At 39.3% G+C, this 27,439-nt stretch overlaps 1 protein-coding gene across 1 annotated transcript; it reads right to left on the bottom strand.

Moving 5' to 3' along the window:
- Positions 1-369: 369 nt before the first annotated feature.
- abcc1 (ATP binding cassette subfamily C member 1 (ABCC1 blood group)) lies at positions 370-27,439 on the bottom strand. The gene is made up of 31 exons (XM_061846984.1): positions 27,300-27,439; positions 24,995-25,171; positions 24,775-24,903; positions 21,643-21,780; positions 21,405-21,530; positions 20,956-21,017; positions 19,909-20,040; positions 18,785-19,009; positions 18,504-18,681; positions 18,242-18,403; positions 16,471-16,563; positions 15,572-15,775; positions 13,826-13,972; positions 13,463-13,550; positions 13,293-13,362; positions 13,052-13,178; positions 12,615-12,791; positions 11,835-12,002; positions 11,552-11,726; positions 11,398-11,464; positions 10,545-10,671; positions 10,241-10,445; positions 7,822-8,132; positions 7,533-7,732; positions 7,252-7,378; positions 5,462-5,563; positions 5,157-5,303; positions 4,853-5,011; positions 4,484-4,650; positions 3,978-4,172; positions 370-3,115 (listed from the first exon to the last, which is right to left on the bottom strand). The coding sequence occupies exons 1-31, from the start codon at positions 27,345-27,347 to the stop codon at positions 3,007-3,009; spliced, it is 4,542 nt and encodes a 1,513-aa protein (XP_061702968.1). The 5' UTR covers positions 27,348-27,439; the 3' UTR covers positions 370-3,006.

Here is a 27,439-nt window from a genome sequence, read left to right as displayed (position 1 = left end):
TGAAAGCAAATAGAAAATACAGAAAACAAACTATTAACTTTGCATTGATCAATACATTTTCTTCAATATCCACAGGCTTTAGATTCATGAGCTAGAAAACGGAACCATGATTTTGGCCAGTGATTAGTAACAATACACTGACACCATCTTTACTCTAAATTGTATGATACATTTTGTCACCCAATGATAAACTTTACCCCAGCTTAGAGACACTTAAAAAAAAAAAAAAAAAAAAAGTCAAGATGACGCAACCAAGGTCCACTATTGCTATTGATAGACTCACACACGCCAATTTTATATATATATATATATATATATATATATATATATTATATATATATATATATATATATATATATATATATATATATATATATATATATATAAGGCTCTAATCTGTTACTCGAAACTGGCTATTGAGCTCCTTAACCTTCGGTCAAATTTAAGGTCTTGTTTTAAACACACACACACACACACACACACACACACACACACACACACACACACACACACAGGTGCCAGGGACGTGCACAGACATGGGGGGGGTCTCATTTGAGGAAAAAGGGCACATCTTTTAATTTATTGTTGTATAAATAGAACATTTCTAATTTACCAATTTATTTCAGTAACCTTACACAATTATTGAACACTAAATGCTGCTTTTTTATTAAAAAAAACATGGGAACACAAGAACTTTTGGTTTTCCTTGGGTTGATAAGAGTAAACAAAAACAAAAAAAATAGTTTAGTATGCAGCCAGTCAAGTCAAAATTTAAATTAATTGGCTGCACAGGCACAAAATATTTATTTTTGCACAAGGCAGTAATTATTGGCTTTTGAAATAAATGTAACTTTAAACCTAATGTTCACTCAAAAATGAAAATGATCTTATGTGCTTTCCATAAGCGGATCAAGTGGTGCACGAAATAGCAGGTAGGTAAATGTTTGGTTCAGAGCAATCCACATCCCTCCTGCTATTTTTGTATATTTTCTTAAAAAAAAAAGAAAAGAAAGAAAAAGAAAATGCAGCTACACTGAAAATTAAAGCAAACAATTTGAGAAAATTGTAAAAATGCATCTTAAAAAAATACTACAAAAAGTCTTGAACTATAACTTTCTCAATGCTTTGTATGTTTTCCTTTGGAATTTATTTGGTATTTTCTTGTCTCCCATATTTGCTTTTCCTCACAGAGGCAACCTTCCATGGGGGCAACGTATACATCTCTGTAGATGTTTACAAATCAAAATTATTTCATAGATGTTTAAGACTAAACACTTCAGGTAAAGATTGTAATTGATATTCTAGTCATTTTGAAATTTTGGATCCATGCTCTTTCACTCTAAAATAAGAAAACTTCCAAAATGCTTTCAACTTCTCTACACATCAAAAGATCTCTCTCGAATAACGAAGTTCTGTGATGTGCGGTCTTTTACTTTTCCCAGCAAAGTCTTGGCAATTGCAAATCTATGCAAATTAGATCACAATTCACTGAGATTTAGCCAAACCGAGCACATCAGCTAGATCGTGTGCACGTGGGCAAGACACACGTTGACTTGTTTGATCTTGTCACCTATGAAGTGGAGAATTTCATTCATCACCACTCATCTCCAAAAACACGAGAAACTGAACAAAAACTGTGCTGAGGGGGCCAAGATCTGCTCCTGTCTACAGGTTTGTTGCAGACATGGCCAAAAAAAAAAAAAAAAAAAAAAAAAAAAAAAAAAAAAAAAAAAAAAAAAAGAGAATAGATTAAGGGTACTTTCTCTTCAGGAAGGAAAAGGGTAAGGGGGCTTAAGCACCCTTTGATGTCTATGAGTGCACATGCTCGGGGACTTTTCATTGTACACAAAACTGCTCCTAACATACAAATATCTATATTTTTTGAGTACTTAGGTCAAACAAAACTATAGTTTTTCAGTAAAGCGATATGCTGCACCTCGGCTCAAATATGCACTTGAAATAATGTGTGGCGAAAACATCCTCCAAAGCCTAAAATTTGAATCCTATGAATCCTGGAATTCCAAACACATGACTGATCAGAGTACTTCTGCTCCACAAGAGCATAAAATAATCAACATAAATATTTAATATTAACATTAATTGAAAGCTGCTGAAATAAGAAGATGAACAAAGAAAACCAACAATAAATAAAGCAGCATGTAAAGTGACAGGAAAGTGGAATCTGTCCCACAGATCCCTTGAACTTGTGCATTTAAGATTTAACATTCTAACCCACCACTGTCTGAAGTCTGTGACATTACCAGTCGATGACCAGCAAATGTTGCTGACCAATCAGGCGCACCCAACATCACGAGTCTGAAATGTTCCATCCTGATGAAGTAACAATTAAAACAGCAAATAATTTGTCTTTGCAAATAGTGTGCGGCACCTCACGGGTTCCAGCGCCATACGTCCTTAAAATAACAAACAGACTTACAAAAATGTATTGTAACATTTTTCCAAAAATTATGGGGAACGTTTTTTTTTTCCCCCTCAAATAACAGGCCCTAAATCAGTGATTGATTTCCTGTCAGATAAATGTTTGCTGAAAACATTTCAAGTTTTCAGAAAGTATATGTACGAGTACTTTTGAACTAGTACATGGAACCTAGTGTAAACCACTAAATAGCTCCACTCAAATCATCCCGGGGCTAAACCTTTGGTAATGGAGCAATCTGCTCACCACAGTTTTAAAACCACAGGTGTCCAAAAAAAAAAAAAAAAGCTTCAATAAGTGTCCCCATCTGTGGCTGGAACAGCAGGAGCCACTAAAACTATGGGATAAATAAGAAATAATAATTCCTTACGAAAGGCAGTAGAGTAGTTCCATTACGATGGAAGTTTGGTATGAGTGTGAAAACCTTCACCAACATCTTTGCTTGACTCATCAAACATGCGAACATAAACTGCTGTGCCACCTTAGTCACTCCTTTACAGAAGACCCTCACAACAAGAAGCAAGGGGAGCCAGTGGCGTGGTGTGGAGGAGGACCGCTGTGACGAAGCTTCAGGCTAGCCCACAATCCTTTGCCATCTTGTAGAAGGATCCCTTTTGCGCCAAGAGATTGGATGGGGAATCAAATTCTACCATTTCTCCTTTCTCCAAAACCAGTACCCTAAATGACAAAATACACTTGTTTAATTCTTGGCACACAACTTCCTCAGAGCCAGTGTCAACTGTGCCATTAATGGAGAACAATCACAGTGGACACCAACACTTGTACATTTGTTTTTTTCTACAATTCTACTTTGAAGAGAAAAGTGTAAGAATAACAAGGATATTACATGAAGTAAACACTCATTCAAAGCCCTAAGACCCCCAAAATGTTTGGCCCATCCCATGTGACCGTGTGTTTAGTCACTTGTTTTTTTTTTTTTTTTGTTTGCGTATTTTACACTGTTCACCTTTTTCACAACTGTGGGACAAATGTGAAATTCAAGAAGTTTCTTGGAAATTTGTTTAAATACTAATATTTTTATGGTGGCCTGGAATTGCAAAACAAAAATTGTGAAACATTTAAGAAAAATTAACTGCTGAAACACTTTTATATTTCATTTCTGGGTTCCGGATGTATTTTCACGGTGAGTGAAAGCTTCTGTGCATTTTTATTGAATGTAAGATGCAACATCTAAGAGACTGTGAAATGCCGATTAATATTTTGAATTGCGGCAAAACCAGTGGCCGACCGATTGGCTGCTCATGGAAATTGCTACCAAACTACTCACCACACCATAACTAAATGGGGTTCTGTAGCGGTGCTCGGTGTCCACCAGCCTTAACCACCATAATCCAAACTTTAATCCACTTTATACTGCCTTAATTTATACAAATACATTAAATAAACACGGAACACAACTGAAGTAAGCGCGTTCGCATTGGCCCTTGACAACGGCTAGTGTCTCACTTTACCCCTTGAGAAAATGTATTGCTGACCCATGCTGTAGTGTCACAAAAATTGTAAATTCAGGAAATGCTACCTTGTGTAATCCATAATGGTGTTCAGGCGATGAGCTATGGTAACGACAGTGCATTCCTCAAACTGAGAGCGGATGGTGGTCTGGATGAGGTTGTCGGTCTCCATGTCCACAGCAGCCGTGGCCTCATCTAGAACAAGGATCTTGGTCTTTCTCAACAATGCTCTGGCCAGGCATAGCAGTTGGCGCTGGCCAACGCTATAGGAAAAACATAAACAGTGAATGGGGCTGCACTTGTACACCTATGTTGTTCAGGAGGAAGAAAACAATAGTTTCTTCAGGCTCTTCACCGGACTTATAGCATTCAGAACTATGCATAATCCTGACCTCAACCCTATAGAAACCTTTTGGATGAATTTTAACTGACTGAGACCCAGGGCTTCTCATGCAACATCGGTGTGGAACCTCACTAATGAGCTTGATAAGTGATGAGAAAACTTTTAATGAGGTGCAAATTTTCAAGTATTGGTGAAAGTTACATTTAGTGCAAAGAGAAATTAAGTTATTACCTGAGGTTCTCACCCCCTTCACTACATTCATGGCTGAGTTTGTCTGACAGGCCGGATACAAAGTTCTTGAGATGGGCGAACTCCAAAGACCTCCATATGTCCTCATCAGAGTAACTCTCAAATGGATCCAAGTTCATCCTCAGAGTGCCTGAAAACAATACTGGATCCTAAGGAGAGATAGATGAAGTGCATTGTGCATCAAATAAAATAAGCAGTTGTGTTGTGCACTCTGTGCACTTTTAAGTAATCGTTTCTCCAATAAAAAAAATGCATGATAACTGTAACTTGAACAGCGAGGACAAAATTCCATAATACTGAAACATTTCCAATACGCAAATGTATGCTTGGTAGAAACCTCAAAGCACGGACCTGTGGTATTATAGTAATTCTGGAGCGGAGCTCATGTAGGCCAAGGTCAGCAATGTTTATCCCATCAATGAATATTTGCCCCTCAGCTGCCTCGATGATCCTGAACAGGCCCAGTGTTAGGGTTGACTTGCCAGCTCCCGTTCGCCCAACGATCCCCACCTATCAGGAGGGTTGAATAGAAAAGCGTAGAATGAAGAGGATCATAATGAAGGTAAATGTAGAGTTGAGGTAAGTGGGTTTTTTTTCAAGCAGGAATTTTAAAGTGGTGACCAATATATTGCAAATGTAGAAAATGTTGCAAGACCTTCTCTCCTCCTGAAATGTTGACGGTGATGTTGCGAATGGCCAAGTCAAGATCGGGGCGGTATCGTAGGGAAAAGTCTCTGAATTCTATACAACCCTGAGTTGGCCACAGAGGGGCAAGGGTGGAGGTCTCATGCTTCCAGTCAGCCTGGTGGTCACAAAATGTATATTAAAATTAGTACTGTGCAATCTAGTTAAGTGTCTCCGAATCAAGAACCGAAAAATGTAGGCAATGTAGTTTGTCTCTCAGTGCAATTTTTTCCCCTACTTCCAACTCTATCAAAATCCCCTAAAAGTGTTTTGTACCTCTTTTTCTGTATCACTGTACTCTTTTACTCGCTCCACTGCAACAATGTTTGTTTCCACATCAGACGACATCCTCACCAGCCAGGTCAGAGAGGCTGTCAGCTGCACATGAGATAGGAGAGCCGCATCAAGGGAATTTAAACCCACCTTAAACTACTGAACAAAATAAATGATGCTAAAGTGTGCGTGAAAAGTCAGAGAAGGAAGGAATGTATGGAAATGCAGCAAGAGGTGTGTTGTGCTATTCTGAGAATTACTGTACAGGAAATATTAACAGGGAAAAGCGGTATGTCTCCCTTGCTGTCGATTAGGCCTCTCACCTTTAATTAGTATAGTCTATACACATACATCCATACGTAGATTTTCTGAACCGCTTTTCCTCAACTTGGGTGTTTACATACATATTTACATTACATTTAATGGTTTCTGCTTTTGCTGTAGTTATGATTTACACCAGGGGATTCAAACTCAATTTACCTTGGTGCCACTGGAGGCAGCGTCTGGCTAGGGCTGGGCTGCAGCCTTGGCGCACATGCACGTGCAGGGAATTTAAATTACAAGTTTAGAACAAAATCCAATCTTGTCAAATGTCTATTTTTTTTAAACAAAATAAGATAAATAAGAACACCAGCGTTAACAACTGCAAAACTACTACTAATAAAACTGGAAAAACGTTTCTCTGCTTGCATCAGGCCCAGTCGATGTTACACCCCCGAGGGCCAGATACCCCACCATGATTGGTTGGGTCGTCAGTTCCGTACACCACACTGTAAAAGTGCCATTTGTATAAAACTGGAGGGCCACACTAACAAAACTTCCAGATTAAGGTGGGGGCCACAAAATATCTCATGGCCCACGGGCAGCCAGTTTGAGACCCCTGATTAATAGGGTTTTTGTTCAAGTGGTTGAGTTGTTTGGGCAAACAGTAAATACTCTACATTACTAATTAGATTGCTTTTCATTTACTACACTGTCAGGACTGTCAGTGTAAGCAAAAGTACCAATGCTTAATGCAGGTAATCAAATGTTCACACCATGTTCACACCATGTTCACAGGTGGTGTGACCAAGCTCAGATCTTACATCTCAAAACGTGACTCTTGAAAAAACTCTTGCTCCTAACTCAAATTTTGCGCACAAAGCAGCACTTATTCCAACCAAGCAACAGCTCGTAACTCAGAAAACTCAAATTAGTGTGGTCAAAAGTCAAAGGTGCCACTCTGCATCTAATCGGCATGTTTACGCAACACTTGCATTGGCCAATATCCGATACATATCACATGTTGAGCCACAATTGGAACTGACCTGGTTCTGATCGGAAGACCCGAATTGTCACTTGAAACATGCAGTGCAACTGCAGCCTAATTTGTATCATGCATCTGAAAGAAATAGCTTCTTGACCAAATTTCATAAAAAGGAAGCGCATTGGTAAATGTTGCGGGGAAAATTACAAATATAGCCCCTTTTTTTTATTCCAGAAGTCCCTGGGTGATTTTTTTTTTTTTTTTTATTTCCAATTTATACTTTGTGTGTTCTGCAAATGTATCTTTCCGTATTCACACTCAGCCCTTTTTTTCTGTGTAGTGGAGAAGCTGTGTTTGAGGCAGTTTTTTTAAATACTTCTCTCTCACTTCATTTTGTAAAACCATTGGTTTTTGTATTTGCAACCACCCTTTGGAAGCTCCCATGAGCTGCATCATCTTCAGTCCTCCTTCTCTCATTGCAAACATTTAATTAAAATGAGAGAATACAGGATTGTTTTCTCAAATTATTCTCAGACAGTAAGTTTACCTGGAGGGCATAAGAGATCGCAAGACCCATGATCCCTGGACTGAGATTCTCTCTGGCTATGACGGCAAACAAAGCAGCTGATAACACAATGCAGTTGCCGACAAATTCCAGACGAATTGCCAGCCACCTGAATAGAGAGAGAAAAATTAAATTTACAAATAAGTGGCAAATCTAAAGAAGACCTTTAGACATCTGACCTTTTCTTGCATATATTGACTAAACAATGCTATTTCCCCAAATAGTCATGCAGCATAAATACAGTTAATCCCACTCTTTCCCACCTGTTTGCTACAATACTGGGGTAGTAGGCCTTCTGGTTATGGTCAACCCTCTGATCGCTCTCTTCTATAAAGCGGCCTTGTTCACCAAAAGCTCTGATGACGGATGTGCCGAGCAGCGTTTCATTAAAGTGGGTATAGATGGGTGAACGGCTGACAGACTCCAAGCGCTTCAACTGGCGTGATGATGCCACATAAAATCTCTGAACATAGAGAAGGAAACACACAAACATAAATGACAAGGTAATGAATGTGAAAGAAGGCAGGTTTGTGAAATCTCCGAAAAACTAACCTGTACAAAAAAGTAGAGCAGACCAAGGAAGGGAATAATGATTGCCACGTACGGTGTGGCAATCAAGATGATTACACAAGCACCTATCACATTAAACATGGAGCCCAAGAACATTTTAAGAATACTGGGGATCACTGTGTCAATGGTGTCCATCTCCTTGGCAAAACGGTTGACAAGGTTACCGCTGGGGGTTCGCTCAAAGAAAGATATAGGTGAGCGGAGGACGTCATAGAGCATGGACTGATGAAGACAGCGAGACGCCAGAATGCCTCCAATGGACATTGACAGGGAGTAACCAAAGACTGTCATCCCTACAACACAACAGTGAAGTTTACATTGAAAGAGATTCAATTCCAATTCAGTTTCATCACCATTTGGAAGCATCATACAATCAAGCATCTCATTCCAAATTCTCTTGTGAATTCAACGCATACGTTTACTTTGTGTAGGAAGTTGCAAATCTCTGGAGTTGACTGGAAACCTCATTTCAAAAACCAGCAATTTTCAGAAAACAACATTTTTTTGCATTGTTTAATGGTTTCGGTATAAGGCCAGAATTATGTTATACAATGCTGTGGAAAAAGTATTGGGCCCCTTCTCAAATTCTCATATTTTGAATTGTTTCACTAGATATAGACACACAAACCTGTCCTGTGTGAAAAAGTAAATGAATTTTTCTCCCCTTAATAAATGAAATTACCTTTTAAAAACAGCATTTTAAGGTCCCTGTCCATTTTACATGCCGCTTATCCTCACAAGGGGTGCAGGAGTCCTGGAGCCTATCCTAGGTCAATTAGGTAATATTTGTCTGATATTTACATTTGTTTGATGAGCTTAAAGTGGGGAAACAATTCAAAAATGTAAGAATTTCAGAAGAGGATAACATTTTGTTATACTGATCCGATATCACTGCACTTTACCAATTTATTTTTGCGTTACAAATGTTTTATGCAGAATTGGAAAATGTATAAAAATAATGAGATGAAGATATACTACACATCAGTGACTTCCTGAACCAATATGTATCCTCCAGACCCCTCAAGACATCTGGATCTTTTTATATTTTTAAGGAGTTCTCAGAGTCAGAACCAGACTTGGAGAAGGTGCGTTCAGCTTCTATGCCCCACAAGTTTGGAATAAACTCCCAGAAAGCCTTAGATCATCTGAAACAGTGTATTTAAATCCAGGTTGAACAAGACACAGTCGTTCTCAGCTACTTATTTATAAAGATTGAGGTCTTTTCTAAATTTAATCATAGTTTAACGAGTGATTTTATATGATTTTTGACTATTGTTTTTAAATCTCTTTTTTGTCAATCATAAATCATGTTTGTATTTATGTTTTGTTCTCTTTGTAAATCCCTTTGAATGACCTTGTTGTTGAATTGTACTATACAAATAAACTTGCCTTGCCGTCCCAATTGCCTCCATTCCATTCTTAATCCATAGGGTTTAATATGATATCCGTCCAACCTCTGCATTTATAACAGATTAAACTCTTCTGGGAAGGTTTCCCCCACAAGGTTAACGAGTGTGTTTATGGGAATTACCATTTTTTCCAGAAGCGCATTTGTGAGATTACACACTGATGTTGGATGAGAAGGTCTGGCTTTCAGTATCCACTATAATTCATCCCAAAATTTTCTTTTGGCTTGAGGTCAGAATAGTGCAGGGTTGTCAAGTTAGTCCACATCACACTTGCTCGTCCATGTCTTTATGAACCTTGATTTGTGTAATGTCATGTTGGAAGAGGAAGGGGACATTTCCAAACAGTTACCACAAAATTGGAAATGTTCCAATTATTAGTCTCTGAGCTCCAGTGAAAGGAACTCTGATTGCTCCAGCTCACCAAAAGATTTTAGACAATCAAATATTTTGGCTTCTTCATGTTCTAACATAACTGTACATTAGTGCACAAATCAAGGTTCATAAAGACGCGGATGAGAGTCTGATGGGGATGAACTCCACTGACCTGCACAATACTCACCTCAATCCTAAAGAAGATTTACAGATTAATTTGAGGGGAGACTGGGAGCTAGGACTTCTCGTCAAATATCAGTGTGCGACCTCATAAATATGCTCCTGGAAGAATGGACAAAAATTTCCCAAAATTCATTCCTAATCCTTTTTGGAATCCTTCCCACAAGAGCTGAATCTGTTATAGCTGCAAAGGGTAGAGCACCATTATATGGATGGACCATATCGATTTAGAAGGGGATATCACTTAAAATCATAAGAGTGAAAGGAGTTGGTCCAATACTTTTGGCAATGTAGTATATTTTAAACCTATATGCGACTTGAAATTAAAGACAAACTAATGTAACATATTGAATAAATCAACAAGATATATTTAGATGGTATCGATGAAGACTATAATGAAATACAAACACTAGAGAAAAAAAAAAAAAAAACATGCTCACCCTGTGACAGGCCAAGAACACCATATATCCCCAATCTCAGTTGTCTCTTAGGCTGTGTGCCATTAACTACTGGGTCATCAGTCCAGAGACTGAGCCAGTAATTGGAGAGCAGTGAAAACAAGTTATAAGCAAAAAATAGCACCAGTGCGATGCCAGAGAGTACACCAATTGCTTTGAAATAGGCCCAGAACACAGCCAGCTTGACCTGTGGCATAAGAAGACATGGAGTCAGTATCATGTTTAGTCACACTTTGAGCAAGCTATTCTTATAACTTTTTTGCATTGATGTAATTTGTCAACCTACCCGTCCTGTGCTTGCCTTATCAGCCTCTGTGAGCTTGCCCACATCTGTGTTCTTTGCCTTTTTGTCCAACTCCTCTTTTTCCATGCCTGACTGAGAAAGTTTGGATGTACTGCTGCTTTGGCCTTGGCTAGAAACAACCCCGAAAAAAAAAAAGCAAGTGTCAAGTGAACATGTTATCTTTTTGTTTTAATTATCAGATACTCCCATAAATAGAACCTATGAGGTGTGTCAAAAACCTCCAGGACTGTCGTCACAAAATATGAATCATAATAATTTATTGATATGGCACATTTACAAAAGACAGTCTGTGGAAGTGTGTTTTAAAAAGTGATTTACAGTAAAAGATGCCACCGATTTTGAACATCTCAGCCCCACAGGCAGGTTTGTTCCAAAGTCAAGGCACCCTGATGGTGGATGGTCCGTCTTCAGATTTAAACCTCGACTTTGGAACAACCAGAAAGAAGGGAATCTGAGATCATGAGATGGCTCATACGTGGTTAAATGTTATAGCTCTTTAAAATGTATCAGTAAAATCTTAAAATTGCGTCCGTCAGCTCAAGTTAGCAAGGAGATTGCTCCATCACAGCAATACTGTTCTCTGCCAGGAACTATCAGATTATCAAGCCAATGTAAACGCAGCCACATCTCTCTTCTCTGCTTGAGCACAGAACATAGCAAACAACGCGGGATGTCTTTGTAGATATGGTTGCTAATCTGGTCCACATTGAAGGGGAAAGCTCGTAGTTTTGGTTTGAAAATACATACAGTATATTTTTGGAACTTTTGTGTTATGCCTTGAATTCTACAGTTTGACTGATACATGTGACAACTATTGGCATCCATTTAAACTCACCTAGTAAGCTGAGTTGCACTTCCATTCTCCATTCCTTTGGTTAGCATTTTTGGATTGGATTCTGAATCTAAGGAGGGAAACAAACCAATGGAAAGTAGGAAAGGCAAACATTGTGGAAAATGTACGTTGTTGTGTCAAGTGTAGGGTCTTTCACCATTGTTGTCTCCATGGTCAATCCCAGCATACGTATGCAGAAACTCAGAAAAGGCCCCCTCGGTGGCCATGAGCTGCTGGTAGGAGCCAATTTCTGTTATTTCTCCATCCACCATGACTAGGATCATGTCAACCTGAGGCAGGTAGCTCAGCCCATGTGTCACCAGCACACGAGTCTGCATAAACCCACACACAGAAAAAGCTCAGCGAGACCATCAACATTACTTCCTCAAATGATAGGTTTAGGGTAACCACTTGTATGCCATTACTACAATCATACACACCTTGTTGTTCAGCAAGCCCTGTGGACCAATGACATGGTCAAATATATGTTTTCCTACATGAGCATCAACAGCAGACAGTGGGTCATCTAGCAGATAGACGGTGCGGTTGCAGTAGACAGCCCTGGCGAGGCTAACCCTCTGTTTTTGACCGCCAGACAGATTGACACCCTGTAAATAGAAAAAAAAATGCTTTTGACCGCCAGACAAATTGACACCCTGTAAATAGAAAAGGAAAATGGTAGAAGACATTCATGCATCTTTGCAACGTGTGTAAGAGTGCTGCATATTGAAGCTAATCTGCGATAATCATCGGCGACAATTTAAAATCCCAAGTCTGATGTGACTTATAAGACACTTGTCTGACACTGATATTTAGAGAGCTTTATGCCTCTACTGAAGCTCTGATACTACTTTAGAATTGCAAACATTTCTGAGATTACTTTGTCACACTATTCTGTGTCTATACTGTTCATAGAGAACAGAAACACATGGATGGGAGTTAGTAAGGCCAATAAGTAACACTGCAAGAAGTGAGAATGTTGTTATGCAATAAGGTCATCAAATCACCATTCAATATGAACCTACAGCTTTAGAAAAAATGTCAAAAGTCAAGTGGTGAAGGGATCATTAATGCATAATATCAAATGCAGTACAATCCTCCATCACTTGGGCAAGGCCCAATTGGCAATCATGCATCTCATCTCAAGTGATGTAATGTACACAACATTACAATTTGTTCCACTTTTTAGATCACATAGGTGTGCGGTTATGAAACAATACCTTTTCTCCAATCTCTGTGGAATCTCCAGCAGGCAGGATCTCGAGGTCAGGCTCAAGGGCACAGGCTGCCACCACACGGTGATACCAGACTTCACTCACATCCTGGCCAAAAATGATATTTTCCTTCAATGTGGCATTCTGTATCCAGGGCTGCTGAGGAACATAGGCCACTGAACCCTGCATGGAGAAACCTAATTAGGTCCAACATTTTAATGATTTTGACTTTTTATACCAACCCAATGAAGTTGAAATAAAAACAAGATCGATTTAACTAAAATTTGTATTGCTTGAAAAAAATAAGTCACTTGACACTTTGGAATTAAGGTCATTTTAATGAATAAATTATCTTCTAGGGGCTCAAAAATCTGATAATGCACAAAAAAAGTCAATTGTATTGTGTTAAACTGTGTACGCCACATCTAAGTGCCTGTAAACACCTTGACAGCCACGCTTCCTTCAAGTTTGTCCATCTCTCCAAGCAAGGCTGACAGAAGAGAGGACTTTCCAGACCCAACTAGCCCCACAATGGCTACTAAGGAGCCATCTGGGATACATACATTCAGCCTGCAGGGACACGCACAAACATGTAAAATTATTACAGGGAGCAAATTCAAACTGTCAAAACAAACCCAAACAAAGAAACCAGGCACAATTCTTAGGTATACACTGGAAACTTACATCTTGAGTGTCGGTGATTCTGTTTTTGACCAGCTGAAAACTCCATCCACTATGGATATACTGTTTGAGGCTAGAATAAAAAAAAAAGAAAAAGAAAGTAGGTAGATGTAAAGCGTGCACGCGTGACAGGAAATTTATGTAGCAAAGTGGGATGAAATAAAAAGACTCACAGCCTACTACTGCTTTGCGATCAACACTGTCTTCCTGTAGTTCCTCATGTGATAGAAAAACTCTCAGCCGCTTCAAGGAGACGCTCGCCTTAAGACAGTCAATGCGCTCAATGTTTTATCTACTCATGTACTGTCTCTAAGAAGTGTTAATTAAACCATGTTTTAGCCATGTTTAAAATCCTAGAAATATATTTAAATTAGTCAACTGTAGGCCTGATGTATAGGAAGATGTTTAATATATAATATTTTAATTCCATAAAGAAAAAAAAGTAAACCAAGATATTTTGAGGCTTTTCATTTACATGGTATGACATCTGGACAGTGACCTTTTGTGACTGAACATGTGCATTGACTAACACTCACCTGCACCATACTACTGATGACCATCGGCAGCATGTTGAGAGGAAAACGCAAGATGTTGAAGAGTGCCAGAGAAACAAAGGCCTTCTGGGCATCAAGCACATTTTTTTCATCAACCAGCACATATACTGTGAAAGTGGACAAGGCAACCTGCAGAATGAGAAAAATGATATGTGACAAGGTGGCAATAAGGTTTGGCAGTTGCTAATCTGGAAGAATGTGGATTGGACCCGGAGGGTCACAGGTTCGAGTCCCGTTGCTGGCGAGATATTAGTCAGCTTGCTAGCTACTATTTAGGAGCACTTGAATATAGCACTGCCCCATACCCCAGCACAATTCAGGCAATGTGCGCGCCTCTTTCAGTGGAAATCTCTTCTTGTATGCCCGCATGTGTGTAGAGTAAGGTGGTTCTTTGTGTGGTGTGGAACTGAGCAGAAAGTATACAGTAGTGCTTATAGCCCAGTGACATGCCTATAAACATTCCAAAATAGATATTGTAATGAAATATAGATACACTATTCACTTCAGTGTCTATACAAAAAATTAAATATGAGCGGCGAGCATGTCATCCATGGGTAAAGTTTCAGAAGTCTCACTCGATATCAAAGTGGTAGCCATATTGCCTGCGACATCATCATCAGATGTCACACTGGGACATTCGCCATTGAAAACACATGGTGGGACCTGCTACGGGAGAGGAACAAGAGAGACTTTCGGATTTTTCCAACTTCGAAGAAGAGAACATCTCACATTTGAGTGAAGTGACCGGGGAAATATTACCCTGTCGTGTTGAGCCATATTTAGATAATATGTGGATCACTTCTAACTAACTCCCCGACCACAACGGCATAAAGCGGCTCGGCGCTGCGATGAGCCACCCTGGCCAAAGCCGTTGTCGTTGCTTGCGGCTGAGTACGCTACATACTCTGGTGGCATTGTTCAAGAGGATTTTCCATGACGGGAGTTACAAAAAGCCGTACAGTATATATCAAAATCACGTTTTGTGGTGAAAAAACGGACGGGCCCATTCCAGGTGCTTTTTTTTTTTTTTTTTTAAATTAAAAACATACTAAAAAGAATGCATTCCATGTCAATGGAGCTTTAACATTAAATTAAAAACATACTAAAAAGAATGCATTCCATGTCAATGGAGCTTTAAGATTAAATTAAAATTATATTATTATCATATTAAATTATAAATTTAAATTACTTTGAGGAGATGAGTACAAAAAAAGACGTTATGGAAAAAAGAATTTTTTTATTGAATGAAAGGGCAACCGCACTAAAAATAGCAAAGTACACCTAGATTGTTTACAATAAGTTCTTTTTTTTGCCTTTGCTCCAGCTATTGTTAGAGTAAGTACGCGCAAGTGGTTAGCACATCTGCCTGACAGTTGAAAGGTTCTGCGTTCAAATCTCAGGTCAGGCCTTTCTGTGTCAAATTTACATGTTCTTCCCACATTTGTGTGTGTTTCCGAGCGGTACTCCAGATTTGCACCTACATTCCAAAAACATGCATGGTTAACTGATGACTGACCTTTTCCTAGCCCCAATCGCCACATTGCTTGCTCATCTGGGGTTCATTTGGTTATTTTTTGTGAGAGGAGGGCAACTTTAGACCTGTCCCATATGTAAAATGGCCTTCTCGCCCAAATAATAGGAAACAAAAATCAATTTTATTTATTATTTTTTTTTTAAATAGGGGATGGATATATGATCAAAAAATAAGTAAATTCAATGGATGCTCACCAAAAATGGTGCACAGACCCAGGTGAAGGTAGACATTGCAGCAAGGTAGGCAGCCTTCTTTAGAACCTTCAGCTCGCTCTCACGGATATCTGTTACTTTGCCTTTGAAGGCAAGCTCCCAAGCATAGAGCTTCAACACCTTGATGCCATTCAGCATTTCGTTCATCAACTTTATCCGACTGTCTTTACTCTTCATCTGAGCTACCTGCATAGGAAAACACAATCAAGCATATAAAGTGGAAAAGCATACTAATACATGAAGTGGGAAAAAAAAAAAAAATACTAATTAACAGGTATTCTTTTAATGTTCCAAAACTTCTTTGTAATTTTACTTAGACAGCGGTTCTGTGTGGCCTTGCAAATGTATGGAAAAGAGGAGAAGAGAGAGAGAGAGAGAGAGAGAGACGAGAGAGAGAGAGAGCTACGAGCGCGAGAGAGAGAGAGAGAGATCGAGAGAGAGAGAGAGAGAGAGGAGAGAGAGAGAGAGAGAGAGAGGAGAGAGAGAGAGAGTCTCTCTCTCTAGATCTCTCTCTCTTCTCTCTCTCTCTCTCTATCTCTCTCTCTCTAGATCTCTCTCTCTCTCTCTCTCTCTCTCTATCTCTCTCTCTCTTCTCTCTCTCTCTCTCTCTCTCTCTCTCTCTCTCTATATATATATAAAGAAAGAGTACTTCCAATGCACTACAAAATACCAGCTTCCTTACTTGAGTACATGCGCAAAATTTATTAAAGAAAAGTTGAAAAAACCTTAGCTGTCTATAAAATACACCACGTTTGCAAATGTCTTAACAATAGTTAGGTATAAAGAGTTGGGAAAAAATGGTGGAACAACTTGGGTGGCCTTTGATATACTTTCAATATAAGCAAGAAAATCTCTGACAGTGTAAGTTGGTGAAGTCCTACCTGGTAGGTTTTGGTTTTCATTGCAATGAAAGCATTGACTGGAACCATAAGAACCATCACAGCCACTCCAGCCAGAACAGATGGGCCCAAATTCTACAAAAGTGTAACAAGGAGAAGAGTAAACATTCAAGAAGGTTTTATGAATATTTACTCAAGAAGATTTTTATAAATATTTACACAAAATAACTCTGCACCATACCATCTAGAAATAAATGTCTGTCTTTATCTGGAAAGCAATATTGTATATTAACTGATTCAATTATTATTCACAAGCAAAAATAGGCCTAATAAAAGTCTTCCTAGTCAGCATAAACCACAATTGAATGATGCAATTAGAACAATTTTAGTAGATATATGTACACACTTTAATTGGACATTAATATTCACAGCATTTCATAATAGAATGGATGTAATTTGTTCTTCAGCTTCAGTGGTAATTATACAAGGCGAGACTAACATAAAATAAACTCCAAGTAAAAACAAATTACCCTGTGATGGAATTTAATCAATATGGATATTATTAGATTCTCAATGACAATGTAGAAATTGGGCTCCATCTTCCCGATATCCCAGTCAAGATAACAACATAGTGGTGTTATTTAAATTGTGTATTTTGTGTTATCCAGGCTGTTGGAAAGCAAAACTGCATCTTGGACTCAGGAATGACAGTTAAGTTTAAAAGAAGTTGAAAAATATGTTAAAAAAGGAAAACTGCATTATAAATAAACCAAAACAAACGAGAACGAGTTTGTTTCCATATTGTTGTGTGGGTCCAGATACAAAATGCAGAAGATGGAAATAAATCAATAAGGTTTAAAGTATCACTCATCATTGGCTTATAAAGGGAGTGCACCTGAATATTGAAATCTCCCAAAAATAAGCATATGTTAATAATTTTGCATGATTTCAGACAGGAGTTTGGAGAATTCACTAATAAAATGTTTATTGCATTTAAATGGTCGAAAAATCACTGCAAAACTGTATGAGAGTGACAGAACATGAACAAATTCGGTTAAAAAATGCTAAATGAAAATGAATATTAAAAGCAGTGGCTATTCTCCTTCCGAGAACTGACATTGGCGGGGAATTAAAATAACCAGAGTAATGGGGAACAAGTTCAAAAGTGTCTATGGGTGTGAATGTAAGTGTGAAAGCCTGTTAGTCGATATATGGCCTGCGATTGGCCAGTGAGCACTCCAGGGTGGAGCCAGACTCTCACCTCAAGTCAATTGAACTAGGCCAGAGGTCACCGAGGAGTTTTTCCCTTTAGTGATGATTATACTTGTGTTGTGATTATGTGTGTAAGGACCCCTACAAAAAGGCACTATAGCATTTCTAGGGGCTATCCATGAAATAAATAATCACATAATGAGGAATAGTCTGATTGCAAATAAATGTATGAATGGATGCAAATCTCTGGAGGCCTGTTCGGTGGCCCAATCAGGGGCATAAATTAATTAAAAGGGCACTGTAGCTGGGCAGATTTGCGAGAATGGCACAGAACACATCCACAGTTGCACAATGTAAATCTAACAGATGATCGTACACTGCTGATGTACACAATTTCCAACTCACAGCGCCAAACAGAGCAGATGACATTTTTAGACAATTGTTGTTGAGCAGAACTAACCATGAATCTTTTTGCACAAAAAAAAAGTTCTTGCATGAAACCATTTTTGTGGTTGTAGACTAAACACATTCAACTATGCAATGAAGAAATAACCTCAGAGTAGATCTCACATCAGAGTTTTTTTTTGGTATATATTCTTACCTGCCAGAGAAAGTACAGCGCTAACACCACCTGCAGCGGAGCGGACCATATCATGTTAATATAAGCGATAAGATCCATAAAGCGCTGAGCGTCCACTGACATCAAATTGACCATCTCTCCAACTGTGGATGTGCGGCGGGCAGCACTACTGATAACCAAGGCCTGAAAGAGCACAGAGGCAAATAGATGTTTGATATAAGATACTCTTTTTAAATTCTGTTTCACATTAAAAGTCATGACACAATATCGTAGGTTCAAGTACCTTCCTGTAGACTGCTCCAACGATGGCAGTGCGCAGCCGCATGCCTGTGATGAAGCAGATATGAAAATACCTCTGGAGGATGAGTGACTGCACACAGTTACATAGGAAGAGCAGAGCTGTGTAGAAGTAGCCGTGCCAGGAGGGGGCGCTGGAGGTGTTCACAAACTGGATCAGAAGCCTATAGATAATCAAGTGAAACTAATTACCTTTACAGAAATAGCAACACACTGATTACTTACAAAGCAAAGGTTCATGTGAAAGTAATTTTAATGATGTCTGACCGGAGGATTTCAGGTCCAACAAACATGAGAATATCTTGAATGAACTTGTAAAAGCATGAGATGAGGAAATATGGCCCAAAGGCCCGGCAAAGTGCCCAGAGGAGGGAGGGCTCTTTTCTTTTTGTGCTTTTTACTAGTAAGATTTCAGACTCCTCTGTAGCTTGACTCTCTTTGCTGTTAGGGTTACGGGCCTGCCTGGGGGAGTACAAGGTCTTCTGTTCTGTTCTGAAAACACAAGGAAAGACAATCAACAGAATGATGTGAAATAATTTTAAAAACTGAGAAAGAGCAAAACTATTTTTTGAAGTTACTGGGGTGTTGCAATTGTATTGCTTGTTGTGTAACTGTATCATCCTAATAATTCTGGGCACTTCATTTGAATAAAATAAAACTCTTCCGTTCATACATACTCTCCTGCTTAACCGAGGGTCACGTCACAGGAAACACTTAAATGTGGATAACTAAAAAGCAAGGTTGTCCAGCCTGCAGCCTGGAGCATTTTCACCCTACTTTTCATTTTTTCCCACCTGCAGAACAGACTAAATCAAATATTTGAACCATGTTGTTTGCCTCATTAATGATCGGTTGGACTAGATGTCTACAACTACAAATTTTAAAATATGAACATATCTGGGATCATCTGAACATTAGTCCTGTACAAATGTGTGCTTCTTCCTTAGTGTTTCACAGGTTCTTTAGATGAGCAGACGAGGAGGATCAACTACACACACAAGCCAAGTGAACCCTCTCAGGAAAATTTTACACTCAAATGGAACAGCAACTGCTCGTTACACCCCACCAGGAAGGCGTCCAGGCGGTATCCTAACCAGGTGCCGTAGCCACCTCAACAGGGAGGAGCAGCGCTCTACTACTTGTGTTTTTGTGAATGAAGAAAAAGAATATTAATTTTGTGAATGAAGACAAAGAATATTAATAATACATTGACCATCAACAAATTAATGGTTGTGGATGCAGATGTACAGTATCTACCATCAGAGATCCTCCAATTATTTGGGGTATTGAACCCAAAAAGTGAAACAAAAATCTGGTTCCAATTAAAATTTTTTAATATGTAATATATGAAGAGAAATACCCTAAGAGAAGAGCCAAAGTGGGCTTCTGACCTTTTTCCCTTGTGGCAGTCTGTGTTCCAACATTGAACCAGCCTTGGCACCACTTTCTGTGAGCGGTCCTCAGGGTTCAGAGACCACAAGTCTTTCTCCTCCAGGGGATGCTTGTAGCCGTTCATCATCATCCTGGTGAGGAGAAAAAAAGTTAGGTCCTGAAGGTTCCACTTTTTTTTTTTTTTAATTTAAAGAACACTTTCAGACAAAAAATAGGGGGGGGGTGTAATTTGAGACAAAGGATATTTGGAACGTTTATAACCTTCAAAATAGAAAAGTCGTTAAGTTAATTTGCAAGTTTTGGCCCAATTTGTCGGAAACTTTTTCAGGATCAGGATGAACTTTGTCCCAGTGGGAAATGTGTTTAGAATACTTCAACATTGCTGCATATGGATAAAATCTTTCGTATGGAAGACAGTTTACAATGTTGAAACACTACATATAATAACCAACATAACCCCCAGAGCATCCTAATACTAGTAGCTATACTAGAGCTGCTGATGATGTTGATTACATTCAGAATAAAGGGCAATAATAAGAAAATAAGTAATACAATTAAATACAAACAGGTATTAAAATAACAATTCAACAGCATCAAACAATATAATCCAAAAAAACAATAAAACCGAGTAATTAATAAAAATTAGGTGATAGATAACTTTTACAATGTTTGCGTAACTAGTTCTACATTTGATAAAACAATGCTACTAATAACTGAATTTAAGAGCAACAGCACAACTTGGAACTTAAATTATTCCAAGATTAATAGACAGTTTTGTGGTGTATTTAATTTTGTGATCCACAAATCTGCAGCCTGTGAGTGTGTGTGACATTTGCAAGATTTTAGATAGCACTCAATAAAACAAAACACACACACACGCACGCATGCACACGCACACACACAGTAATTGCGGTTTGCTATGATTGTTGATTTATTGTGCTTTGGTCATGGCTGATCTGTTCAAATCTGTAAACCATAACCATTGTCCCAATAAGGTCACCAACCCTATATATAACATATATTTACAGCACTAAATGACTGCTTACCTGGTGATCCACCAGAATGTTATTTTGGAAAGGAAGGAGGCTCCAGGCTCAGGACAAGGATTCTAGCAGCAACAAATGAAACATCAGCAACATCCAAGGAAAAAACACTGCATTGGTGCAGAACAGACATCTCTAATGGTATTTTGAAAAGCCAAACAATGTTTTGATATAAGTTAATCTGAATGACAAACATATTTGTAGTTCACAACAAGTCAAATCACATATTTTAACAAAATATCATACCCACGATACACTTCTAAAATATTGTCTTGATCTTAACGATACTACTCAGCTGTACATGCATCTCTGGAGCCCAAGATAATTAACATTTAAGCATTTTACTTTCATAATTAAAAAGATGACCTGAGGAGGACAAATGATGACAACTCGACTTACTCCCTGCGGTATTCCATAATCTAAATTACACATTTGACAGAGATCAGACTTACTGAGTCTTTAACAACTTGGGAGAAGAGTGGAGGCTGATCCGACAAGCAGGACAAAATAAGTGAAACCAGCAGCAGGATGTAGTACACGAAGAAAGTGGTGTGCCTCCACACACAAATTGTTGATGGCTGAAACAAATGCATACAGTCTTCACTTGTGGTACGTGTCAGAAAATGTGGAGCACCAGTTATGAAAAAAATGGCTTATCACCTGCTGCGCAACTGACAGTGGTAAACTGACCTGGTCCAGGGCTTGGACAATCTTGGACCGAAAGGTGATTGTGGCACAAAGCAAGGCCAGCAGCCAGAAAACCAACAACACTCCAGATGATTGAACCCCTTTCATTCGTTCATACTGAATTATCAGGGTGGCCAGCAGCTGGAACAAACGTACACATCTATCAGGAAACTTTCCAACTCCTAAAATTTATTTTGATGCTTTTTAAATTAGTTTTTATGGAATGCACATGTAGTGGTTTGGCATCATTTATTCTTTAATCCATGAAACTATATCATGACCGCCGACTATGAGAAATAAATTTGCTCAAATTACTTTTATTTGTACTGTAACTCATTTATAGCTATATATGTGAAGGCTAATCATGTTCATGATTTCTCAATAATTATTCATGATGTAACAAGATAGGAAACATGTCAATACACATTAGCATCACTTTATTTCTATAAATCTCTCCGAGTGTCTAAATTTTAAAATGATAACTTCGATACCCTTCCTAAGAAACCATAGTGTCACAGCACTGCTGGGAAATTTGAATGTGATAGTTTTGTGGACTACCAGTACATCTCATTGAATTTGCAAATAAAATGGTCTCCTGCTTCTTAGACTTCGGAGTCCATTTTGTGGATATCATTATGTTGAAACTTTTGCAAGGTAACTCCTGCATAACAGGACCACCACAAAAGACCTCCCAACTTGAGGATTCTCCCACACAGTCTTTTCATTCACATCTAGGTCCTTGGTTAAAAGATCTGAACCTTGCACTTTTTTCCATCTTTGATCTTTTTCTACGTTTAGACTGCAGCTTTGTTTCTTGTTACAATGAGCTATATTCAGTGAACTTTTTGCTCGCCCTCAAAATGCATTTCCTTCTGGCTGTTTAAAATGATCATAAATCTACCCATTTGAATTATTATTATTATTAGCAATATTACAGTTACAAATTGAAAGTTGTCAATGACAGATCCTATATATTAAATTTAACATAAAAATTCAGCTCACATAAGTTAGTTTGTTTTTTAACGTTCCACCTTACCAGAGGTGATCAATTCTACTTTTCCACAACAACTCATTTCAGCTCTAAAAATCATCAAAACTAAAAAAAAGCCCTTTTAGATTGAAATTGCTGCTGTTATGACATCTTGTTTGGCACAGTTTTTACACTCGATGTCCATTCCTGACATAATCCAACCATTTTTTATCCAGACTTGGTACCAGCTGTGACTGGAATTGGGGCACGGGCCGGGAATCAAGCCCGCACAATGCGCGTGGGAGGTAGCAGCAGCATGCGACGTTTTAGAAAAATGTAAATGGGGGAAACAGAAATAATTTTTATTTCATACAAGATGCTGCAAATACCACAACAGGCCACAGCGATATATTTAACTACAATACATACAGCGTATAAACATTACATGTATTTGATGTACTGAATTCTTAGTATACTTGGAACGCTGGTAGATGAAGATTTAAAAATAGTATCTGACACTGCCTGGTAAAACCACATTTTTCTAGTAGAAATTAATTTCTTAATAGCATCGTGTCAGAAAGAGTGCTCCCATACAGTGCAATGGGGCATTAAAGTTAAGAGGTGGGATTAACGCTGGACTGATCATTTGTCAATCACAGGACCAATACAGACCAATAACAATTCATAACTGTGATCAGCCACACACCAGATGATGCGGCTAAACACGACTGAAGTGGACATCCATGACAAAGTTATTTACATTTCTATAAACAAAATAAATAAATGATGAGAGGATGCAGCTAGTTTAGAGACTGTTGGCCACAATCAATTGCCCCATTCACTTTTAACAGTGACTCTACACTTTTCCTTTCAGTACAAATGAAATAAAAATAGTTCAATCCAGCGGCACAGTGGAGGATCCGTGGAGCATCGGCCTCACAGTTCTGAGGACCGGCGTTCAAATCCAGCCTTCCCTGTGTGGAGTTTGCATGTTCTCTCTGTGCCTGCGTGGGTTTTCTCCGGGCAGTCCGGTTTCATAACATTAATTGGACACTCTAAATTGCCTCGAGGTGTCATTAGGAGTGCGACTTTTGTCTGTCTCAATGTGCCCTGCGATTGGTTGGCAACCAGTTCAGGGTGTACCCCGCCTCCTGCCCGATGACAGCTGGGATTGGCTTCAGCACTACCGCGACCCTCATGAGGATAAGTGGCTCAGAAAATGGATGGATGGATCGTTAAATCCATTGTAGGACTAATAAAGGTTATCATATCCCATCTTATTATGATTATTAGAAATCTCATACCAACTGTACAGGTCCGTCATTGTGGCGCCACCGCTGTGGGCTAGGACTTTCATACACGGAGTAGTCTATCAAAGCTCATTTCAGATTGGTTGTAACATTTGCGACATTGCAACACTGTTCACAAGAAGTTCAAACTTTGAATAGCAGCAAATGATCCCTCGCTGTGCAGCGGAACTTAAGAGTCTTCAAGTGACCTAATTAAACGGACAAAGACAGACTAGCACATCGAGAACATAAAATCTATGTAAAAAAGCAGAGCCAAGATTCGAACCACAGATCATCCATCCTTCCATACATCCATCTTCCAAGCTGCTTATCCTAACAAGGGTCGTGGGAGTGCTTTGACCCTATCCCAGTTAACTTCAGACGAAAGGCACACGACAGCCTGAACTGGTCGCCAGGGAGTCACAGAGCACCTATTGATACCATCACTGAGTGTCAATTGACCCCACACTAACCGCACCAAAGTCAGGGATGTGTACAGTACCATTACACTATCAGTGACTATCTGAACCACTTATCCCAACAAGGGTCGCGGGAGTACTGGAAACAATCCCAGCTATCGTCTGGCAGGAGGGAGGTTACACCCTTAATTGGTTGCCAGCCAATCAGAGGGCAACACAAACAACCATTCATACTCACAGGCAATTTAGACTCTTCAATTAGCCTCCCATGCATGTTTTTGGGATGTGGAAAGAAACCAGAGTCTCCAGAGGAAACCCACACAGGCATGGGGAGAACATGCAAACTCCACAGGGGGGTGGGGATTTGATTCCCGGTCCTCAGAACTGTGAGGGAGATGCTCTGACTAGTCATCCGCCATGTCGCTATAGCTTTTAGTGTATGAAATAATTCCCTCACCATGGTGAAGCCCAGTATGGTTGGACTGACAAGGTAGACAGGTGCAAGAACTGTACTGTCAGAACTTCTTTTCCAGAAAGAATAGAAAACATCTGCCCAGCAGATAATCCATAGAAGAAAGCCAAAAGCCTACAGACAGAAGAACGGTTATCACCATTATGACATCCCGATACATTGTTCAGTCATTCAATAAAGATGCAGGATGCAGTTTATGACTCACAGTTTTGGCTTTGTTAAGGTGACTCATACAGATGTAACCTTGATTGTGGCACCGGAGGTAGATGAGGTAGAAAGGGGCACACACCCAGAGGTAGATGCATGGCAGCCACACCAGGACAGTGTTCTGGAAGCACTGAGTGAAGTCTGGGTTTGTAGTATTCCATGAGCGGTCCCAATCCTGGTCGAGACAAATAAGATTATATCATTTTGTTCCATTTAAAAATAGCACAAATCACAGAATTGGTTTCACACCGTGTCTGGAGATATTTCCTTTCAGAGTGTTTGTTGTTCTCAGACTCGTGTTCTGAGAAAACAAGATCTGTATTCATTTTGGATGCTATCCAAAACAGGACAGGGAGGTGTGGATACAGCTAAAAGTTTGATCAGCACGTGCTTCTTTGCAAATGTAAAAAAATAAAAAGGCCTTTCAAAATTACCAGGATATTTGACAGAAATGTCAGTACATAATTTGTCTGTAATCAGTACAGTTGCAGTACAATAAAAAAAAAAAAAAAAAGAGAAGTCACAGCTGCATGTTTTTTTTAGTCCTGTAGATTTAGGAAATCTGATAATTGGCTCTTTTCATTAGAAGATGCAACACCTTTTTAGGTAGTAGTCTCGCAGTGAGCCAAGCATTGCTTTCAAAAAGTGCTTTAAAGAAAGGCAGTTTGTGAAGGAATCTCCTCAGCTGACTGACTGTCCTTGTTTAATAAGGGCGGTACAGTTCACATCATCCACAGTTTGGTTTATATAACGGTTTTCAGTTTGGTTTGATATGTGCTGAGTGTTACAACAATCAACCATAAGGCATAAGCGAAGTCTGCATGTCCATGTTAAAGCTATTGCCACCGCGACCCAACTGCAGATAAGCAGGAGAAGATGGATGGATTTGATACATTTGAGTAGTCTTGTTTTGTTAAAAACATTCACTGTAATGCTGTGATACACAAGAAAGGCAACCGCATGAAGTCTGAGTGAGGTTCATTCTCAATTTATTTGAGTTTTGTCAGCTCATTGTGGCATTCATTGCATTGGTCGGGTTTGGAAAAAGAGTTTGGGAAGCTGATGTCACACAGGAATGTGCTTTTGTGAAGTTCAAGGCTTTTTGTACGGCGGTGGAGTCATGTGACCGGTGCAGACCTTAATGGGCACATGGTTGTGTTAATGTGAGTATACAACGTAGTATGAAAGCAAATAAGGTATAAAACCCACTTGAACAAAGCAGTGTAATTAGCAGTAGTTTTATTTAAATTATTCCCCAAAACACCATTCAGAAATATTGCTATTTCAACAATTCCCATCCAAAAATAGTTTTGTTTAGCAATATATGTTTTGCTTTTCTGACCCCATCACTACACATCACGGACACTTTCCTGGTGAGGCGTTCCAGGCATGTTCTACTGGAAAGAAACCCCGAGGACGACCCAGGACACGCTGGAGAGACCATGTCTCTCGGCTGGCTTGGGAACCCCTCGGGATCCCTCCGGAAGAGCTGGAAGAAGTGGCTGGGGAAAGGGAAGTCTGGGCATCCCTGCTGAAGCTACTTCCCCCGCGACAGAACCCGGAGAAGCGGTAGACAATGTATGGATGGAATTGAGGTCAGCATCCACACACATTAAACAGCTCATGGTGATATGGTGTGAACAGGTGATTTCCTAGATTAACCATTCAAATCATCCTTTACACTCGTGGCAACATATTCAGCAAAAATCATTATGGATAAATTTAAGCCATCTGGACGAAATAAGTCTTCTCATTATTCACTTGAGGGGTTTTCCCCCCTAGTGGTTATTTATAGCAATTTGCCCTATTTTCCTCTCTGCCCCTACCTGTTCACATAATGTACATATGGTTTAGATCATTGTTAAAGCAAAACGAACACAAAAATGGAGGAAACTGAAAGTGGAGGAAGAAAAAAAAAAACACCGACCGATACTAGTGATAAGAATCCACATGCTTTCAAGCACTTCTACTCGGTTCAGTCGTGTGTGACCGCTGACATTACCAAGTGCTCTTGTAAATCGGCGTCGAATGGTGAGCTCATAGGCAGCTACTTTCCCTAACACTTTTGAAAGTGCGTTGAAGTTGAACTCGCTGAATGTAGTAACAAACACTATGTTGTTAAGCCGGTTATTCATGCAACTGGTAAATTGAATTAACTGCTCAGTAGCTGTCTTCGGATAGGGAGCGTTCACTGGTTCGTTAGCTAGCATGTACCACCGGTGACCGGCAGCGACCAAAACAGAATAGACGTAAACAGAAAGCGAAAGGAGTCAAAACACCCAAAGAGGGAACAAAAAACTCACCCAGAACTGGTCGGAACCGTCCGGGCTGCAGAATTTGTCAAGCCCCATTTGCAGGGACGTGGAAGCAAAGTGGTGACAATGACTTGTTTGGTAATTTGGATTTCGTAACTTGCTTCTCACGCGAGGCGGAAGGTTGCCGC

The sequence above is a fragment of the Syngnathoides biaculeatus genome, chromosome 16 (genome assembly GCF_019802595.1).
Source record: "Syngnathoides biaculeatus isolate LvHL_M chromosome 16, ASM1980259v1, whole genome shotgun sequence".
Classification (NCBI taxonomy): Eukaryota; Metazoa; Chordata; class Actinopteri; order Syngnathiformes; family Syngnathidae; genus Syngnathoides; species Syngnathoides biaculeatus.
Note: the sequence above shows the minus strand (reverse complement) of the source record. Positions and strands in the feature narration are given on the sequence as shown.

What these genes read in the sequence shown, in the direction of transcription:
- abcc1 (XM_061846984.1), bottom strand. Translation starts at nt 27,347, where the DNA reads ATGGGGCTTGACAAATTCTGCAGCCCGGACGGTTCCGACCAGTTCTGG. An exon ending in ACGGTTCCGACCAGTTCTGG is followed by an intron (nt 25,172 to 27,299) that starts GTGAGTTTTTTG and finishes TGTCTCGACCAG; the next exon opens with GATTGGGACCGCTCATGGAA. An exon ending in AGTGCAACTCAGCTTACTAG is followed by an intron (nt 10,672 to 11,397) that starts GTGAGTTTAAAT and finishes GGTTGTTTCTAG; the next exon opens with CCAAGGCCAAAGCAGCAGTA.